General features: G+C 48.7%; 1 protein-coding gene across 3 annotated transcripts in view; it reads left to right on the top strand.

The window, feature by feature from the left end:
- The window catches only part of Lilli (AF4/FMR2 family member lilliputian), a 157993-nt gene that overhangs the window by 2292 nt on the left and 133614 nt on the right, over window positions 1-22087 (top strand). For 2 of the 3 annotated variants that reach the window (XM_076820458.1, XM_076820460.1), the window contains exon 2: window positions 2684-3237. In XM_076820458.1, the coding sequence (XP_076676573.1) occupies window positions 3176-3237 (62 nt within the window). In that variant the 5' untranslated portion in view covers window positions 2684-3175. Of the gene's footprint in view, window positions 1-2617; window positions 3238-22087 lie in introns of those variants that run through there. The other variant, XM_076820459.1, reaches the window with a different exon arrangement.

The raw sequence follows: 22087 nt of genomic DNA, 5'->3' as shown, positions 1-22087 counted from the left end.
GGGAGAGGAGGAGAGAGCGAGAGAGAGAGAGAGAGAGAAAGAACGAAAGAGAAGTGGAACGCTTACGGTACCGATTTTCCAGTAAGCATTCGAGCCCGCTGCTTGTTTTTTCGTGGCCAGCCCGGACACCAGTCGGCGAGGGTGCTTTTTCTACTTGGAACAGCGCCGCGTACAAATACACGAACCGTAAGGGTAGAACCGATCGTTGCACCTTCAGCTACTTATCGACTGGATCACGATCCCACTTAGCGTACGTCCTTGAATCACGTAACGCTTTTGCTACTCGACTTCTCTCCTCGTTAACCCCCGTCCCCCGAGAAGCATCGTGCTTTACAGTTTATTGCATTGGGCGATTTACGCGGCCTCGTTTAAAAAAAAATAAATCACTCGAGCAATGTAGGGATTTACACGAATCCAGAGAAATTCCTACTCGCTTTCTTTGTTCCGATGATTATACGTTTCGCGGTGTATCTCGTTCGATAACGAGAGAAAGAGTTGTATCGGGGCGAGGTGTGTGGAAGAATCGTTCGAAAATGCTAGCGACTGGACGAGTAGGTCATTTGCCCTTGTTATGCCGGATACTTTCGACTTGGGCTGCCGGCGAGAACGGTACATCGGGTTCGTAAAAGGATTGCGGTCTGTTCGCGTGTTTCTACCGACCCCGAGTACACTATTATTACGACTTAACGTTCGACGCGTGTTGGATACTTGCCCTATGAGGTACCAACCCATTTCGTGAAATTTCAGAGGTCGTAAACGTTACGTGCGAGTGTCATTTGATATTTCGAATTGGTACAATTGTAGGCCGCCTTCCGCGACAGAGTGAACTTAAAAAGTCGCCGGGACGATGCGAGAGGGGGAGGGGTTAGGGACTCGAGGGGATGGAGATCTATTAAACGTTATATCATTGCTGCAACGAGAATTTTAACACGCGTTAGATTCAGGAGTACGCGAAGGATACAGTGAAAGTGCATAGACGAGTTCAGAGCCTGTGGGAGAAAGGAATAATTACAGCTTATGACATTCTGCCGCAACTGGGGGATTTCTTGCGAACCCAGTAACACATTTCTCGTACATCAATTTTTCAAAATTGTAATCTCACAAGAGCCCCGTCGGATAGTCAAAGAACATAAGAAACAATCGAGTATAATAACAATAATAATTCAATGCATGTCATCTTACTGAAAAAATTCGACTTTCGAGAAGAACCGTCGACCTAATAATCTTTGAATATCTCGGGGTCGCGTGGTCACGGTTGCCAAAAGAGCCGCGTCGCGATACGAATTTGCGTTGACAGGTCAATAGTCGCGCCATCTTGGTGCGGCACGGCCAATCGTGAGATCGAACAAGTAACACGCGGGTCCTCGGTGAAGTACGCGGCGTGTGTAGTTTACGAACGGTAAACCGAACGCGAGGGACGCTCCGCCGTTTGGCCTCCGTGTCGTTCCTGCCTGCCGTTCTCTCCCGGGTTCCCTTAGTGTTATAAATAAACGACGCGCTCGATGGACTCACCTGGCACGTTCCGCTTTCAACCGTGACACTTATCTCAACGTTTCTACGCCTGGAGGACACGTGCGACCGTCGGTTCCTAACCAATCCATTCCGCCCGTCCGATTCGCCGTCTGCGATCCCCTGGCCGGGAAGAATGTGTACCGCCCGTCTCGCTTCCCAAAATCGGTCGCGTTTCAAGCGTTGCTCGAGGCACGAGGCAGTTCGCGACGCGCCGGTACAATGTTTCCTAGACTGCGCACTGTCAGGACTTTCACCCAACCGGCTCGTCCGCAGTCGGATTTTGGCGGCAAGCGTGGCTAATGGCGTCAACCGCTGCCAGCTCCTATGGATAATCGTCGGATGTTATTAGGCCGGTGCATACCATGCGTCGTTTCCCGAAGCTCGAATCTTACGGTAGGAGACGTTAACGTAAGCGAAAACTACACTCGATCGTTGATTCCCGTGGCTTGCGTATTGGTGGGGAGACCGACGTGGGGCAGGTTCGAAACGTCGTTCTTGCATTACAACTTTCTTTCGCGGAACGGTGACATACCTGTTACAATTTGCAACCCATTGCGCGTACGAGCTCGATAACTTTAGACACACGGCGCCTCGGAGGTTCGTTCCTACGAATTCCAAAGTACCCTTTCCAAAAATGTAGCCTCGATAGAGATCTGTGCGACGCTTCGCAGCAACAGTTAACTCGCGTATAACCAAGCCGCGGAAGCAGGTCAAAATTGGAAGGGGAGACCTAACCCAGACCCTTCCCCTCCAAGTTTCTCACAACTCGAGTGCATAGGTCCCCCGAAAAGGAATCTCAGTCCGTCAGTATGCGTTTTCTGTTTTACCACGCGACGAATCGAGCGTGAGTTAAAAAATAACTGAAATCGAGAGATCGATACGACGCGACATTCCGGAGTGTCATCTAGCAACTCGTTTAACTTTCTACGTAGTTAACCTCCTCGGTGCTAACGTTCGCTGTTTCGCGGCTAAATTTTCGGCGGTACCGTGTCGCGGAGCGAGGGTCGCTGGTGGGGGTATCGATAGTCGACCATGTTTGGCGAGAGAGGTTCGCACGTGTCGAGGGGTCTCGCGGTCTCAGTTCGAGGGGAGAAACGAGGCTCGCCGTAACGAGTGGAGAGGGTGTGTTCGTCTGAAGTTTAACGGAACAAAAAAAAATTTCTGCCTTTAGGTAGCGACGGGCGCGAGGATGGTCGTCGGTGTCGCTTAACGGTCTGGCCGCGAGCGCCACCGCCGCGTCGGCAGCTTATCGAGGAAACCGTGAAACCCATCTAGACGCACGCCCGTGAAGCCCGTAACGCTGGAGAGGCGTATTAGCGACTTGTTGACAGCGTCGTTGCTGGCTGGCCGCGTTATCTCGGCCGGATTTCTCGCCGCTTCAAGAAGATCCCGGTTGGAGCGCGTAACATCGGCGGCGCAACGGACGGTGGGCGATGTGACGCGCCCGCTGACTTCGTGATATGCGTTCACGCGTCCGCCGACTCTCTTTCGATCCTCGTCGAACAATTTTTGCGGGAAACGATGGGTCGCGCGCGCAGCTAACCAAGTAGCATGCTTGTACCGTGGGTACGGTGAATGGAAAGTTAACAGATCACGCGACAGTGATGCAGTGCCGTAGTGTCAGTGCCAAGTGCCACGTGCCCATTGTTTGGATTACTTGAAGATGCCGTCGTCCGGTGGATACTATGACGACAGGAATCCTCTGCTCAAGGGCACCTTATCTAGGTGAGTCCATGATGCTTGTATACACCAATTTTATTCTTCTCTCGTGTCCACTCTGTTCGTGTTAGAAAATGTACCCGGGGGGGGGGGGGGGCGGGGGAGTCGGTTTTTCAGCGCGCCGGTAACGCGATCGGGATGAAAGTGTGACACGAAAGATTCATTTTACCCGATTACTCGACCGGTGGGTTGATCTCCTTGGTGCCTAACCGGTCTGCTGGTTCGCTTGTGCTTTTAAATACGTCGGCCTCCGCTCGATCGAGCGCTGGTTCGATCGTCGAGTCTTTGCTCTTGGAGTTGACTCGAATAAGTCGTCGATTTCTGGAGAGTCCAATGGCACGTGATAGAGTAGATTTAAAACATCGCCGGCGACCTTCGAGCGCTGGAATCAAACACGTGTCCACAGATTCGTGGCGGGAACTTTGCATATATAGCAGTTATAAATCGACTTCTTCATCAATGACCTTGCGATGTTGTAATTTCCCTGATACTACTCGAAGCACTGTGTTCCCTTCGAGCTAATCTATTTTCCACGATGAACTCACTTATGACGCAAATACGCTGGCTTGAACCCTTAGAAAGTTCAACGAAAGGGCAATCCCGTAAAAAGAGTAGGCAGTTCCGAGGCGTTGAATACAGAGTTGGACACGAGAGAAGGGCACCGTTCATGTTCTATCGACGCTTCGTTTGCTCGTGCCGCTAATCTTGTGCTTAAGGGGAGAGCCTGGTGTAACTAGCTGAAAATCGAGGCATTTTTCGGGAATTTTTTTTTAAAGAAAGTATCTAATCGATCTTTCTGAAACTTTCAGGGTATTGTGTTATCAGATCAAGGTAGATAAACAAAAAATTGTATTAAAAAAGAACGGCGAATAACAGAGTTATACGGGCTTATGCCCAGTCCGTTATTGTTCCACTGCGGGCAACGTAGCGTCTACTGTATTCATTTGAAACTAAAAAACGAACAATTTTTGTTCAGTTTATGAGTGCACGCACAAATCGTATAAATTCATAACTTAAAAGAAGTAAAATTGAATAAACGACGGCCTCTTGAAAAAAAGTTCACTTTTTCCAACGAAATTCTGCCTTAAATGTGTAAAAAAGTTATTTATTTAAACAATATCATTATACCAACAGCTAAGCTCTGCGAATAAAATATTCACAAATATCCGTGCATAAGATCAAGTCGATTGGTTGATAATTTTTGGAGTTACATTGCCCGCAAATTGTAAATCTGTCGTTTCGAGAAAAACACATTTCAAGTTTTCTGGTAACCTGGTAGGGTGGATGTACCAGTAAATGAACACGTACCAGTGAATGGACATTTTTTATTAAAATGAGTAAAATAAGTTATTAAAAGAAGCAACTAATTAATTAGAGACTTCTTGTAATTTCTTGCTTCAGATCCAAACAATTTTTGCAGCACGTGGAGTCAATCACGCTGCAAACATAATTTTATAATAGTGTTCATTCATTAGCCTTAAGTGTTCATTTATTGGTGCGTTTACCCTACTCTGCAACAAAACCGGCTATATCCGCTTTAATTTTTCGAATTTCGTTTTGCGGCTTTGGGAACATATTATCGTGACGTTCAACTATTGATTTATGCAAACAAAAAAATCGGTTTTTTCGCTCCGCTACACCTGGCTCCCCCTCTTAAACTAATTCGATAATCAGTAGTGATTTATTTAATTAATTCTGCGAGCGACGTCAAATATGCGCCGAAATTTAATTACGGTCAACGATACCTACATACCTTTGCAATTACCAGCGCTAGTCTATGTTCCATTCGCGATCAAGCAAACCTGCAGCTGAAAGTCCTGGACGCGCGTTGATCGCGCTTAATCGTTTGGTGTCGCGGAACGTCGCGTCTACACACGCACATTTCGCACTTCTGTTCGGTCATTTCGCGCGGTTAACGACGAGATACGCGGCCGCGGGTGTTCGCGCGCTATCAGCGTCCGCGCAGAACAATACCTACGTAATTCCATTACATCTGCTCTCTGATCAAGCGAGTCGCAAGTAGCAACGGCGACTCGCGGAAGCGGTTCTCGCTCTACTTCTGTTTGGCGAGTAGTCTTCATAGCGAAGTTTTTAACGAAAATCTGAAGGGTCTGATAGCAGGCCAGATGATGACGTTGAGAAGACGTAGGAAGAATGGGTTGGTGAATCCTAATTGACTCAATTTCGATTGGATACTCAACGACAATTCCCCGACCATAAATCACGACAGAAACTATCCCTATTTGCACTTCGCGGTAGTTGATTTTCTTAACCCTCGAAAGACGAATGGTAGATATGGTCCCGTAGCAACATTTCTTTGGTTAACGGGTTTCATGAAAAAATTCAATATAAAATGAATTAATCCGACATAAATAGGTAATACAAAAATATTCACGTACATTTGATACATAAAATAATAAAATATCTGCTGTATGATTTTTACAAATAATGTTACTACAATTTAGGCACCTTATGCTATATTTTGCCATTGCCTTCACAAATGTAACATCGTGATCGACTTTGTCAGAGTTTGATCAAAATGAGCCTGCATTCGTTGTACGAGGGTTAATAGGAAGATGCACCTTCTCCCACTCGGCCCTTAATTTCGCGAATGCAGGTTTCACGACGCAGGCTTGGAGGATCGTCGCAGCACGGCTACCATCGTTGGGCATTATTGCGAGTGCATAGACCAACTTTCTCTTCGCGTCACGATTTGCTTCTAGGAGAATTTCAATACCGCGAAATCGCTGGTCGAGTTATGTTTTTCCTCGCGCTTAACGCTCCGAAAGCTCTCGCGATCCTACGAAAAGCGCATCGGTGAGTCGAAGTGACTCGTGGGAGAATGGGAAAGTGTATCTAGAAACTAGCCAGGCAAACGATGCGTGAGATTATCGGGAACCGTTTGGGAAAAGTTGAATGCCGAGCATACGCATCTGCAAGCTAGGTAGAGGATCAAACCAGCTTTAAGTCCACCTCACAATCAGCTCCCTTTATTGTATCTACGTTTTAAGTTTAGGGTTCCAGCAATGCCCGTGCAACTATAGTGCACCAGGATTGATCGATGAAGCGCACAGTTTCGCAGAGTCGGTTCCGGGAACGGATTTCGCGAGGCTCGTAAATTGTTCCGCTTCAGAGGGGAATTTACCGCGACACGTAGGAACACGGACGCGATAATTTTTGTACGGGCGACCCTGTCCCAAATTCGTGCGCCTCCAGTTACGAAACTCATCTCGATCCGAACTTCAATTTCCTTAGTTAACTCGCGATATTTGAAATTTCAAGGAAAATTGGCCAGCGCTAGGCAGGTCAAGGACGGCGAGCGTCCTAATCACGGGATACTTGTTGCACCGTCCGCGCGACTCTGTTTTCCGCGTCCCCCACGTGCATATAAGAATAATTACGCCACAGAACCTTCGCGTTGACGAAGTCGTGATATGTTTGTCAGCTTGGTCGCTCCTTGACGCGCTCTGATTTCTGGGTCGCGCTGAACCCGAGGAAATGAAATGCCTCGGAACGATCCTGCGTCAGCATCTCGAACTTGTCGCGGCTCTTGCCTCGCTTAAGGGGTCAGTCCACTGTGACGGTTTGGAAAATTAAGCTATTTTTGAAGATTTTTTTCTCCGTAGATACAGCATATAATGCGATAAATCTTTTTGGTATTTATTAGGCTACTCTTATATCATACAAAAAATATTTAAAAGAATTTTTTAATTTGTTTTAAAATTTCAAACGCAATTATCTCAAAACAACATTTTTTCATGTGGTGCAGGTAATTGCAGAAATAAACTATTAGACAAATCAGTCTGAAATTTTTACACGTTATTCAGAACGTCAGTGGCTATGGCCGGGACCACGAAATCCTTTTTGGATTAACCATTTCATACTTTCTACAAGGCAAAATGATTGAAAAATTCACCGTATTTCGATATATAAACTTCAAACCTCCGCCATTTTGTTAATTTTTTATCTGTAAAAATAATCCTGCGATAACCACGCTCATAATGATTACAACACACTTTGAATTTTTTATTTCAAATGCGTCGTTCTCCCGGAATCACCTGCACCAGCACTGCGTCGCTTTCTCAGGGCGCTCACATCACTGCGATATATATATTTAAAAAATACTGTTAAAAATTTATAAATATTTTTTTTATACTGGCAATAAGTGTATTAATAAGTAGACAAAACATTATTTACGTTGGACATTCCGTTTACTAAAAAATAAATCCTAAAAAATGACAATTTTTCACGACTTCACAGTGGACTGACCCCTTAATCGGCGTTATTCGCTGCCAATGCGAAAACACAGGCTCTTAACGATACCTATCGGTTTTTAGGTCACTGTCAGCTGATGCACTCATTGCATACGTTCGGCCTAAGCGACTCGCAGGCTTCTCAGATTCTACGTTGTCCCTTTGCCGGGCATTTATCGGTCGCTGAATCAATTGCGAAAGTACGCGGGACATTAGTCAGCTAGAAATCCACAGAATTCGTAGCTTCGTCGTCTATAAGCACGCAGGCTATGGGGCAACCGTAGAAATCCGTGTCTCCTCCACTCGAACGCCTACCACTTGCTACTTCTTCCTCGAGGATTCCTCTTCGACCTGTTTCCTCCGTCCGTGGACGGCCCTCCTCGCGCCTCCTCGCTCGCGACCGGCGTGGCCGCGTACTCGCTCATATTATCGACGATACTCGCGCCCGAAGCGCATAACTCTGTAATGGCTCCCCGCTGGAATTACAGTCACCGCGAGAGTGTCTCTTCCATAGTCTCTCCTACACAGTCTAACGAGCAGTCGCGGTGGCTGCGTCTGTTTCAACAATTTCGCGGCTGTGCGTGCCTACCGTCAGGGTGGGTATTCCGGTTTTAAAGGGCGGCTGGGAGAGAGATCGAGAGAGACGGGGAGATGGCAGCGGCCTTCTGTTCTCATTATCTCATTATCGCGTGCTTAAATTACGTAAGGGTAATTTTGGCGTTTTCTTACCTCCTTCCTCCCCCAGTATAAGAATTCGTAAGATTTTATATTCCAACTCTCCTTCTTCCCTTACGTTAATATTTCTACATTGCATTTTTTCACTTATTAAAATTCTTCTAAAGGTTTACATAGGTGTCGGGTTTATACTTCTGGATAGACTTAAAAACAGCAAATTGCTGAGTCTCGCCCGTTACTTCTTTTTGTGTTTTCGGGAATGTAATAAAGGAGTATTATTATTATTGTTATAAATAATTAATTTAACTCCGTTTCGGGTAAACTAAAATTACTTTCCTGAAACATTAGTGATAATTAGGTTATAAAATATTACGTAACACGATACCTGACTCCCCCCTCCCTCTTGTAAGAAATTCGCTTCCCCCTCCACCCCCAAAGAGCCTTACGTAATTTAAAGACGACCCCATAGCCTCGAAAGAGGACTTTTGCTCGCCCCACCGCTTTCCATCCAGCTTTCCTTCGGACACGCGCTTGGATCCGGCTCGATCTGGGGATCTGGACCGACGATGATACATGGATCCGCCGTAAGCGAATTAATCGCGCTACTCTGTGGCCTGTAGCCGACGCTGTTCCTCGCGACGGCTATACGTATCCCTGCGATATCGAACGCAGGACGATCGTGGAATGCAGGGGAGATAATGGGGAAGCACGGGTGGATAAAGGGTGGGCGGGGGGCGTGCAGAGATAGGGTGAAAAGGTCGCGGCGGAGGGAGGAGATAGCGGTGCCCTTTTATTTTGATTATCGCGCAGCCTGGGCGCGTTGCGAAGGCTAACCAACGCGGCCCTTCTGGTCTTTCCTTTCGCGCGGACGCAAACGGCCGTCCAAGTGATCCCGTTAATAGCTGTAATTAATTAGGCGCGTTTATAGCTGTGTATTTTAATCCGCGGCGGAGGGCGAGCGCGTAGGGGACGGGCTCCGCCTCGCCGGCGGATTCGGCACGTGAAACAACAGAAAAACAATTACGTAGCCGTGTTTGATCGTATCCCCCCCGGTCGCTTTAACATTTAAACGCACGTCTTTATAGATGGGACCAGCGATACCCGCGATAAGGTTCTCAGTTGCTAGGTTTACACGCGATGGCGCTGAGTCGTGAACTTGCTCACTCGTACGAACGACCGATAAAGGTCTTTTCGGTCAGTTCGAAAGAATTCTGGGCAAATATCGAGCTCTGGTAGAACCTGTGCAGAGCGTGGTGCATCAGGCTGGCCCTTATTTTCAACATGCGATTTCTTTTGCCCTCAACCCCCAATATGGTTCCATTTCATAAAAAAAATATAGTCCCTGAAAAAGATTATTGCAATCGAGCAAGAGGAAAGGCTACCAGACCTTAAGGTTCAGAATTCCATTTCTCAAAAATGGTAAGCCCTATCGAAATTTTGTTCAAATAATATTAAAAGAGTCTTCAATTTTCTACAATTACAGTAAATATACATCATTTTTCCTTGCGTCCGCGCTTACCACCTCTATGGTGTGGTATATTGCCTAGCTAGGGCTGTTCGAGTACTCGAATATTCGAGTAGCTTGAAATTCGGACTGAGCCGAGACTCGGAATGAACCGAGCGGGCCGCAAGTACCGAGTGGGTCGAAAGTACCGAACAGTCCGGTGTGTCGAGTAGTTTGAAGCTTGAATATTTCAGAATACGTTTATATACTGGATAATGGTTTGTAATTATTAGTATTATTATTTCGACTTTATTTATTTTCAATATTTAGAGAATACTTTCATTTGCAGTTTACATTTTAATTACTCACATTATTACTGCGTCCTCGCCTTTACTCGTATCTTACTTTCTCCTTATGTACTATATTTTCTGTTTAACGAGTAATAAAATCGAAATAATAATAATAATAATAATTACGAACCATTGTCTAGTATATAAACATATTCTAAAAAATTCGAAACATTCAAGCTTCAAACTACTCGACACACCGGACTGTTCGGTACTTTCGGCCCACTCGAAACAATTCGAGTTCTCGGTTCTATTCGAGTTCTGGGTTCTATTCGAGCTACTCGGTTCTTTCGAGCCGCTCGCTTTTTTCGAGTACCCGGCTCGATTCGGTTCCTCGAGCCGAGTCAGGCTCGGCACGCTTTTTCCGAGTACTCGAACAGCTCTATTGCCTACAAGCATACACTCGCGAGCACGTGATCGTAACGCGACTCCGCGGCTAGATTTCGGGCGAAGGTCGATGCATCGGCGATTTGTATCGCATCGAGCACGTGTCGCGTATTATAGGTTGGCGTGACGCTGGCGGGGCGAATAACGACGAGAGAGGCACGAGAAGGGACGGGCGGAGGGCGGCAAGTGGCGCCGTGCTTCTTTTCTCATTATCTTAACCGCAGGGTGCCCAACGGTGTGCAGCGTTCTTGGTACAGTAACCTGCTTTTTCTTTCTCTCCTGGCCTTATCTGCCGATTAATGGAGTCTCGTTACCGGATGGAAAAACGCGGCGATAGGATCCGCTCGCAGCCGGGCTCGGGCTTCTCATTGTTTCATTGCCGGGGCTCGCGAGACGCCCGCAGACAGGCTTGCAAAACGAAAGCTTCGAGCTGGCCGCGGTGGAGTAGCACGAGTGGCGGTAATCTTATCTGGGGAAGTCACACTGTCAAGGTGAGACGTCAGCTGAACAAGTGCACCTTGGTAACCAGCCGTCGCTCGTCGCCCGAATCCCTCGGGACCTTGGGAACCACGCGGACCCAGGGGGAAACAAAGCTGACGCTCGAGCAGCCTTGCGATAACTTCATCGAAGAGAAAGGCCCGCGAAGGCGCTTTCGCCAGCTGTGATGTAGCAGAAGTGGCCTGCTCCAGCTGTAATAGGTGGCAGGAATCTAGGGAAGACTATCGCTAGTGTCTTGTAAAAATAGAGAGAGCCTCCCCTCTAGATGAGAACTGTTCGCCTCGCTCGACTTTGGACGCGCGATAACGGTCGATAATGAACGCCGGGATAACGGTCGATAATGAACGCCGGGATAATGACGCTGATGATAATCCACGGCCGGGCTAGGGGCGGCAACCTGCGACAACAGACATTTCCCTTGTTTCGAAAATTCCGAAGGTGGACGTTAGGCGGGCCTCGTCGTATCGGGTATCACGGAGCACTCGATGCATTCAGCGGGCACGTTGCTATGCTAATAGCCGCGCATATTGAACGGAATGATTGTTACGCGCAGTTAACACGGCAGCTCGTGCCGCCTAATTGAATCTCAAACCGCGTGACGCTGCATACGGCCGGCGCGGCACGGGAATCGCTGCGATGAAGCGATCCGCTGGATGATTTCGCGCGCAAACTATCCGGGGGGAGGGGGGGGGGAGGGGAGGATTGAGTTTCTGTAAATTTAGAGAGTGAAGAATCCGACGGTTTCGCGGCCGAAAGAAGTTATGGTGCGTTTATTTTCGCTGCCGCCGACTCGGCGAGCGCTGACTTAACCCTGTTGTGCTCGATTTAATTATAACGCGAGTTTCCACGATTTACGGATGAGCAGGCCCCTCGTAGATCGCCGAGAGCAGGCTAGATCCCCAATTAATGGCAATCATCCTTGCAAATTGGCGCGAAGGAGGCGAGCGCATAAATCCATTAGAATGGAATCTCGGATTGTTTGGACGAGCGGCGGTCGTAAGCGCCAACGCCCACGTAACCATCGCTCTGCTCGCGAGTAGTCCCCGCCGATCCGCTCTCGTCGCTTTCCTTGGCGCGCACGACGGCCAGCCTTCCGCTCGCTGGCTGGGTCTGGCTGTCCAGGCGAAATCGTCGCGAAAGGCGAGATTCTTCGAGCTCGCGAACCTCGCGGGTCCTCGCTGTGCAGATGATAGAGATCGGCATATGAAATTCGGAGGGAACGGCTGGTTTTGATTCGTCCTCGACCGTCGACCAGACTCCTCGCGAAAGCAACTAGCTCTCCTCCGGTCGTCTTCTCGATTCTTCCATGTGGCGAGCCAGGGTCGAGGCACAGTCGCGATGGCTACTTCGAAAATGTTTTATGCCTGTCCTCTCTCTCTCTCTCTCTCTCTCTCTCTCTCTCTCTCTCTTAATCTACTATATGTATATATATTTCTCGACTCGCTCAGCATTGGTCAGATCCAACTACGCAGAAAGCTAGCTCGTTGCTTGTCCGACATTCTAACTGGCCGTTGGGTTTGCTCGAGCCACGAGCGGCCGTCGTGGCCGTGCACTCTAACACTTTCACCGGGCAGATTTCTAACGCGCTGCCGCGATCTTTTGCTACGTTCACAGCGGCTCTTCTTTGAAAACGGTCTAGTTGGCGGAACAGTGGGGGGTCGAAGAGGGTAGCATTTTTATGCCTAGGATACCGATAATCCACGGTTTGGAGCATTAGTTCTCTGGCCCTGAGGATATTAAGGTAGATGAGCGTTTTGGGCTTCTAGGAGACTGTGGCGGGTGGTGGGAGGCATTTAAATATATGTATATAGAGTCTTTTACCATCAATTGTGCGTAGTCCTCGTGTCCTCGCTGTAACTGTTCCATCAGCTGCACGACTGATCCACGAAAATGTGCTGGCACTGGGACACACGAAAGCAAGCTATAGCACCGCGTGAACGGGACCAGAGTGACGTTCTCGATTCAACCGGTTCCACGGAGTAGCTGAATATTCGATTAACCGGTTAGCCGCCGATTGTTCTGTTAACATTCGAGTCTATGAGTGTTTCAGAGCTGGGCGATCGAATGGAGCTAGAAGCGTAGGGGTGTTGATCGGTCGATCTGTTAGTCAGTTTAATAACCGATCCGGCTCCCAGGATCTCCAGATCGAAGATCTGCACGTGTCGCTGACGAACCATGTGGCAAGTGTGCCCCGCTCTGTTCAGACACCCCTTTTTTCTCTGTCGCCTCGATAGCTAAACGTTCGTGGTGTTTCGTTGAACGTCGAACCGAGGCGGCCGTTGGCTCGGTTTCGTTCGCGGTGAAAGTTTGAGTGTCGAGGTGCATGGCCTCGTTCCCCTGCCTGTTATCGACGCGATGTGAACGCCCCCTAATACAAGACAGTAGCATTGCGCTTCGCCACGAGCCGAGCAGCGCCTCGTGTCTGCCAGACACGGCGAACAAGACGAGCAAGACGAACAAGAATGGAAGGCAGGAAGGGGGGAAAACGCGGACTGGTCTCACCACGATGGCCACGCGTACACCACCTAGCCTAGCAACCGCTCTCGTCCTTTTGCCACTTGATCGGCTCGACTTTTCCACCCCCTGGGAGATCCTTAAAAGTCTGGGCCGGGGAGAGCGGGTCGTTTCCACGCGCGAGGACGGCGAGCGGAATGAACGACGAAGGAGGAAGGATCGAACGATAGGTCGAGGACGCACGTAACAAGAAGAGAGAAAGTCAATTCCATCCACTTAGCATTCCCTTTCGCGCGACACGGGCACGAAGCGGCGGCAGTCCAATAAATTCTTAAGGAAACTTTGAAAAATAGAGGACACCGCCTGAATGGGCCGCCGACGAGAGGCTGGTTATTCAGCCGGCTGGAAGGTAGGAAGGAGCTACCCGAGTTAGGTCTCATCAGTCTGTTTCTTCTGGCCGCGTCCCGGCGCGGCGGTGTCTTCTCGCTGCGCAAATATCAGCGATCGCCTCCCCCCCGTCGGATCCATCCACCCGCCGTGTGAAAAGCCGCTTGAAAAGGTTACCGTTGGATCGGCGCTCGCCCCAACGGTCTATTCATAATTTTCTGCTATTTGCGAGCCGATGCGTTGCTTCTATTAGAATTCCAGGCCGCGCGAACCGGGACACGTGCTGCTGCGAGGGCATTTTTAGAACTTCCCTCTGCAGGAGCGCGTCCATTCCTGTCCCCCTTTTCCTTCGCCTTTAGGGTCAGTCGTGGGGTGCTCTCCCTTCGCCACTTCCGCGAGCAGACCCATCTCTGAGCCGCGTCGCCACCGAACATCTGCCTCCAACCAGGCAATCTTCTGTATCGATGCTTGAACACCGCGCGCGACCATCTTTCCAAAGATCCAGCGACTATTTCCGTGCCCCAAGGGTCTAGACTCCAGCGATATCGATCAGGCGTTTCGGAGCGTGGAAAAGGTAACGTTCAAGCTGCTTCGAAACGAGTATAAGCGCCTGGATTGATAGATCGCCGGGGCAGGGCGAAATTAGGTGGTCACGTTTCGATAATTAGAGTATCGTTCACCGACTGTGGCAGGTAATCTTTCCATCCATCGTCTGACATGGACGTTGATTAGGTCGTTGACAAACGCGCGAGGTAGGTACCAACTAAAAATAACTGTTTATCTGTGAGAACGCAGCGACTTCCTGCGCACATAGGTATACATTTCAGATTCCGATACGAGCGAACCGTTTCCTCGCAATCTTATCAGCAATCGGGCAAACTAAAAGCTGAGGACTTCTGCGGAAACCGTAAAAAGTCAGATTCAAGGTTCTTCGAGGGGAACGAATAGTCGATTATGACAGTCGTTTCTTATTTAAAACTATTGCTGTTACCAATATGACCTGACTAGGCTGGTGACTCGTTAGGGATCGTATCGAATAATAAAATTCGCAATTCGAATCGACGCTCCTTGCGGCTCTTGTTTAACGCGCGTCGGTTGCTCGCGTGTCGGGGCACGGTCAAAGCAGAGATCTAATTTAAACCGCTGCATCCTTTGTCGAGGAGAAGGATACACGGTGGAAGGGTAATCGATCGGTAGCGACGATCCGCACGGGGGGACGAACGATGGAACCGAGAATTAGTGATGATTCCGCGAGAAGGAGACGATTATTACACCGCGTTATCTGCTCCGCGTAACATTATTATTCCTGCACTCTGCGTATTCTCGGCGCTGAACCGCGGCGGCTGCATCACAGCTCCTTGCCCAATGGCTCGTCGTGATTACGCCATTATAATCGTGCCTCGCCGACGACCGCTTTTTCACCGTACAATTAGCGAGCCGAAACTCCGAGAGCGCAACTCGTAGCTGTATGAAATCCGCCGGCAATTTCACGATTCACCGATAGACGACGGCCACGACGAGACGGGCGAGGCGTTTAGATTTCTACCCGACGATTTCCCCAGCAGCGGCGGTAATTTGTGTCCGCGGGATAACGACAGATGGCAATTACCGGGGATCGGTAGGTTTCCATTGAAATTGAAATTCGCGATGGATAGTCGGCGGAATGCGCGGCTCCGGGGACGAGGCGAGGAGAAGACACGTCCGGCTCGCGGAAGCGTGAAACGATGCCGCAGAATTAGGCCGTTACGATTTCTCGCGGTAAAAACGACGACGCTCGTTCTCGGTGCTCGAGTGACGTCAGGATCGCGTAGAAAAGATCCGTTAGATCTCTCTCCCGGGCGCCGAGGAGTTGTGGGAATCATCCGGCTCGAGCAAGCGCGACTCGGTCCCCTCGCCGGTCTCCGCGTCTCCGGCCGCGGCGCGTCAGTCCGCTCACCTGCTTCTGGACAATCCACCAACGCCCATCTCTCGTTTATTTGCTTCTCGCCTCTGATCTCGTTACTCGCCGCGCTCACTTGCCCCGTCGGACGCGTGCCGGGTGCTAAGGAAAAACCGCCGAGGAATTGCGGAGTAGGTATACAGTAGTTGGTAAAACGTGCGAGGAATGTTACGTAAACGTGGGCTCAAAGATCGACTCGGTTTCTCTCTAAATTTTCTGCTTTCGTGCCGTGACTTTCATTCTTCGGCGGCTCCGCTCTGTACGAGAATAGAGTGCCTCTGAATTTGTCCATCTCCACCTGCTCCGCTGTCCGAGGCAAGAAAATTTATGAAAGGAGCTTCCAAGGGAAATTCCTTAATATTTTCATCGATTAGGTGCTCCGAACGCAAAGCGGAGCAAACGCTCGATCCAGCTCCGCGTAATCCTGCTAAACTCCACCGTTACTCTCTTTACACCCTGTGCATAGGCGATGGCCAGCAGAAAGTCCTTGGATTTGGCGGTCAAAGATATCCGGGTCAAGTACGAGAGGCGACTTTTGTTACTCCTGTCGATACGTTTCGCGTGCCCCATTGCATAACCCTCGTAATTCGGCGGTGCTCGTAACGAAGTAACACGTATACCGAACGCATCCGCGTGCAGACTCGCCCTCTTGACTTCGCTAGGGGAAGCTCGCCGTCTACTTCGCAACAGATAGGACGCTCCACGCGTTTTCATACGCTTAACCGAGCTTATCTACTCCGCCCGGCCCGCACGCCGCCTTATCGCTGAATTTCTATTTTCCTGGACACGAGCCCGGCACCTTTGATCGGTACATCCTGACCAACTCCGAGCCAGGGCCTACTTCTGCCGCGATAATGAACGATACCGGCGACACCGCTTGAATATTTCCGTCGCGTAACTCGCAGGCGAGGGAATTTGTGGATTACCGTAAACTGGGGGAACATTGGCATGTTTTTGGAACATTTTGCTGCATAATATAAAAATTAACATTTTTACGTTTGCTTTAAGTATCCTATCATAACATTGCATCTTTTGTGAATGCACTACAAGTGTCAAAATGCATCAAATTTGTTTTCTTTTCCTTTTTAATAGATGTTAAGTAGATGCCAATGTTACCCCGTAACCGGGTAACATTGGCACATCATATATAAATAGCACTAAAAAGTTAAAGTTTTACCACATCTGAACTTACATTAACACTTAAATTTGTTTCTTTTTATGCTCAATGTACTTTATTCTTTATTTTTCTTAGTTTATTATTTTTTTATTTTTTTAATTAATATTTTTAAATTTGTTTTAGGTATCCTTTTATAACATTGCATCGTTTGTGATGGTAATACAAGTGTGAAAGTGTATAAAATTTGTTTTCTTTTCCGTTTTAATAGATGTTAAGTAGATGCCAATGTTACCCCGTACTGCCAATGTTCCCCCAGTTTACGGTACCGAGCATTTCGGTGATAGCTCGCGTTCCCAGGCAATCGGTTGTTACATCATCGACGGTCCTGTTCAGTGTCTCCTACCCGAGTCCACAGGGTTTTCCTCTTGTGAAGCGGTAAAACGCCACTCATTATGCGTCCTATACGTATCGGGACGTTCTTGCCTCACGGACTACCGTCGAATAGACGGCGAGTGGGAAAGGCTGGTCGGCGAGAAGGGCGGCAAAGGAGTCGACCGTAGGAACAATTGGCAAAAGAGGAGTGAAGGGAGAGGCGGGAGGGAGACGGAACGCGAAGGACGTGATTTGATAACACAGCATCGATCCAGGTTCTCAGGATGCCTCCACCCTCTCGCCCCCGTCGCTGTTTCTCCTCGCCCCTTTTCATTTCGTCCCCCCTCGTCGCCAGCCTCCTCGTTCAACCCTCTTCTTGCCCGTTTCCGCGATTCCCTGTGCCGCAACCGGCGGAGCAACTGTAAATACCGTTGACGTCGCGCTCGACGCCCGTCTCGCTCGGTTTACGGGATCAAGAGCGGGCCACCCTCGTCCTGGCGGGTCCTCGATGAATTCCTCGTCCGTCGTGTTATTCCGGACGTTCCGGCCGCCCCGAAAATATCCGCGGCTCGTGACGGATAGTCACGTTGGTCGTTCCGTGCCCGTTACGACCCTACGGTCTTTTACCTTCTCCCCTTTCTCGGTCGAGTTTACTACCCAGGGGTCGTTTGGATCGCGACAATGGGAGATTACTCCGACACCGTCGTATCCTCCACTGTTACCTCGTCGATCGAGACTATCAAGCAGCCACGGAGAGACGCTTCGCCTGTCCCGAGCCGCTCGAAACAGATAATTGAGCAGGCTGGACGCGAAGCCGTGGTGCGCTAGCTGGCTCGCTTTGTTTACGCCGGTCAGGCGAGTGAAAGTTTCCGTGGGGCAGCGAGCAAAGCGATTTCGCGCGTCCAGCGGTCGCGAGCGCTAGGTATGACTCTGGAGTGTAGCTGGAAACTTGGCTTCCCTGCGCGGTGCAAGTGCTTAGCCCGGGGGACAGAGGATCTCGGAGGGCGCAGGGCAACGGGAACGACGGGTAATTAGGGGGAGATGCGTGTGCCGTAAATAGCGGTCGCGTTATCGAATTATCAGGCGCGTTCGGGGCAAGCCGCGCTCCGAGCGGAATGCGAACGGAGCGCGAGGCGGGATTGGCTCGAAGGCGACAAGTGGCTTGCCTGGCCAGTGAACCTGCGGCTCCACCGAACACGGGCCGCGAATTAAGCGAACACGCTGTCCGGATCACCTGGACTCGAACGGCGACATTCGTGAACCGATTTCCAGGGAATTCCAAGGCTCCTGGTACTTTCAGCTGGAGATACTGACCCTCGGATGTCGAGGTAGCTTTTCAGTTGTATTACAGGACTGTCGCGAGAACAATGTCCGATTCGATTAAGTTTAGGGTTAGAGAGGTATTACTTTACCTGCCGCACAGGTTTCGCAAACAAACGCACCGAGCCGCGGAGCCAGCGCAATTTGTTCCCGCGGTAAGTTCGACCTTCGACTGTTTATAATTCCGCAGTAAACCTTCACCCTCCGTGGCAGGGTACCGCGGTGGAAGAGCTACTTATATTTCACGTCTTCCCGTTCTCCTTTTTCGCATCTGCTTATAGCCTCGCGCGTGCTCGCGGGCACGGGCTCTGCTTTCCCCGTAAAACAAATCCACCGCGCGGGCATTCCTGCCTCGCTGTTCATCATTCCCCAGCCAAGTGGGCGTCGTCGCGTTCCTCGCAGCCGTTCCTCTCCCAGGAAGCGATATTACATTTCACGATTCTAAGGTCGTCGGGGAAAAAAATACAGTGAATTTACATACGTCGCGCGCGTCTCGCCCAGCTTGAAGTTGCATCGCGAGCGTGAACGTCGCTAAGTTCCTCCCTGGGTCGGCGATGCGTTTATGCGAGGTCAGTTACCAGCTGTCGGTAAACGGTGCTGTAAACAAACGCGAAAGGACCGTCGAACGTTAAAGCCAGCTAGCGGCGAGCTTTCGAGTGGACCAGTCGGTCGTTCGAGGCATATCGTTCTCCTCCGCGTTCAACCTTGGCCACTCTGTCCGCTCCGAACGATATCGCTCCCTCGTAGACTCGTCCTCCTTTCCTCGTCCAACTCGTCTCAGTCTATTTCCCCCCCGTCCCGTCGCGTCGCTTCTTCCCTCCATTAACGTTCCCAATTAAGCGTCGGGCTTGTATAATTAAACGTTGACGCCGCATACCGCTCGTAATCGCTGGAACTGTTCTTCGGGGGAACCTGCCCACGCCCCGAGGACCATTAAGCGCCGCGGCGTAACGTTTCTTACTATTAAAATCTCATAACCGCGGGCGAAAAGGAACGCCGCGGTTCCATCCCCCGGAGGCGGCGCGAGCTCGCGTCCTTCTCGTTTCTTTTCCCCGAGGTTCCAGTCTGCGGGAGCTCGTCGTAGATTTTCGAGGAGGCGCGTAAATACCGAGGCGGAGGAGGCAAAGGTCCCAGCCGCGACAGATTGACGAATCGATTTCTCCGCGGCGGAGTCGCTCTACCAGAGGCTCCTCGACAACCCGTTCCTACGCGCTGGAAGAAAGCGGAGAAGGGAAGAGGGACAGAGGCCAGCTGGAATGGATTTTTTCCTTTGCCGCCCGCCCGGCAGCCTCTTTCTTTCTCGCGTGCGAGAGGTAAACCAGCGCGTTCGAGAGGAGAGAAAGGTCGCGGCGTTTGCGTCCACCGGTGCTGAAGCTCTGTCGCGAGCGTTTCGATACGCGCGAAACATAGGCGCGTGTATGCACCCGATATATATTTAGCGCGTGCGGCATTTCTCGACCCACATACTCATCGGGAGGTAGAATGTCTCGTATGCGTGGGGTCATCCCACCGTTCACCGCGACAAAGACGTCGCTACTTTTTCTTCTTTCATTTCGTCCTCTTTGCCCGTCCTCTTCGGCGTCCGCCGCTCGAGAAAGGGTCGCGCTGCAACCTCGATTTTTTTTCCAGCCTCCCAATCCTCCCATTCGACCGATCCTTTTCTTTCGGGGCTGGCGAAAGTATCCAGGGAACAGTGATTTCTTGTTAACGCCTTGCGGTTCGTACCATCGCTGCGCATTGAATCGTCAGAATCCACCATCGATTTCTATTGAAACATCAGAATTGTTCGCTGCCTTTGTAATCGAGATTCATACTTTCGCCAGCTGGTCCAGCCATAAACCGACGATCACCCAGCGCCCTATACGTATCGCGCGATCGGGTGGGTGCATTCTCGATCAAAGAGTCCAGTTCAACGCCAGAAGTGCCGTGACTCATTGCTGACAAACTAGGGGAAGCTGGTTAGCCGCCGCACTTAAGGGGGAACACTACTGTGACCGCCCGAAAAGTATGCCATTTTTAAGATTTTTTTTCAGGGATAATTTACAGTTTTCATAGAAAAGTTGTATTATCTACTTTTAGTACGCTGTCTTAAGAGACTATAGAAAAAAAATAAATAGAAAAACATCCATAAGTTTTAATATATTAATTAATCTTCTAGACCCCTACCCGCGAGCTGGTCGAAGGTGTAACTATGGAACAGCAGGTCCGAAATGAAATTTCATTTTTTTGTTATAAACTATATGAGTGTAGTTTCCGTTGTACGTACGGATTCTTTGATTGAAAACAAATGTTTTGAAATACGCTCGAAAAACTGTCCATCTTATTCGAGGATTTTTGAAACTTTTCTTGTAAAGCGCACCATTTCTACAAAAATAATTTGTTTAAGAAATCGGTATGTACAATGGAAACTACACTCACATAGTTTATAAAAAAAAAATTAAATTTGATTTCGGACCTGCTGTTCCATAGTTACACTTTCGACCAGCTCGCGTGAGGGGGTCTAGAAGATTAATTAATATATTAAAATTTATGGATGTTTTCCTATTTATTTTTTTTGTATAGTCTCTTAAGACAGCGTACTAAAGGAAAGGAATAAAAATTTTCTATGAAAACTGTATATTATTCCTGAAAAAAATTGATAAAAATGACTTACTTTTCCGGCCGTCACAGTGGTGTTCCTCCTTAAGGGGGGAAAATCGAGGCATGTTTCGGGATTTTTTTTATAGAAAGTATCTAATCGATCTTTCTGAAACTTTCAGGGTATTGTATTATCACGTTAAGGTAGATAAACAAAAAATTGTATTAAAAAAGAACGGCAAATGACAGAGTTATACGGGCTTATGCCCAGTCCGTTGGCGACGCAATTGTTCCACTGCGGGCAACGTAGCGTCTACTGTATTCATTTAAAACCAAAAATCGAACAATCTTTGTTCAGTTTATGAGTGCACGCACAAATAGTATAAATTCATAACTTAAAAGACGCAAAATTGAACATATGACGGCCTCTTGAAAAGAAAGTTCACTTTTTCCAACGAAATTTTTCCTTAAATCTGAAAAAAAGTTATTTAAACAATATCATTATACCAATAGCTAAGCTCTGTGAAGAAAATGTTCACAAATATCCGTGCACAAGGTCAAGTCGATTGGTTGAATATTTTTGGAGTTACATTGCCCGCAAATTGTAAAACTGTCGTTTCGAGAAAAACACATTTCAAGTTTTCTGGCACCGGGTGTTCCACAGCAAAACCGGCTATATCCGCTTTAAGGGGTCAGTCCACTGTGACAGATTGAAAAATTAAGCTATTTTGAAAGATTTGTTTCTCCATAGATACAACATATAATCCAATAGATGTTTTTGGTATTTATTATGCTACTCTTATATTATACAAAAAATTTAAAAGAATTTTTTTAATTTGTTTTCAAACTTAAAACGCAATTATCTCAAAACAACATTTTTCATACTTTTTACACGGCAAAATGATTGAAAAATTCACCGAATTTCAACATATACACTTCAAACCTCCGCCTTTTTAAAATTTTTTTATCAGTAAAACTAATCCTGGTTCCGACGATAACCACACTCATAAGATTACAACATACTTTGAATATTTTTGTTTCAAATGCGTCGTTCTCCCGGAATCACCTGCACCAGCACTGCGTCGC

Source organism: Andrena cerasifolii, chromosome 9, assembly GCF_050908995.1.
Source record: "Andrena cerasifolii isolate SP2316 chromosome 9, iyAndCera1_principal, whole genome shotgun sequence".
Classification (NCBI taxonomy): Eukaryota; Metazoa; Arthropoda; class Insecta; order Hymenoptera; family Andrenidae; genus Andrena; species Andrena cerasifolii.
The sequence above is the reverse complement of the archived record's forward strand: the minus strand, read 5'-3'. Positions and strand labels throughout refer to the sequence as shown.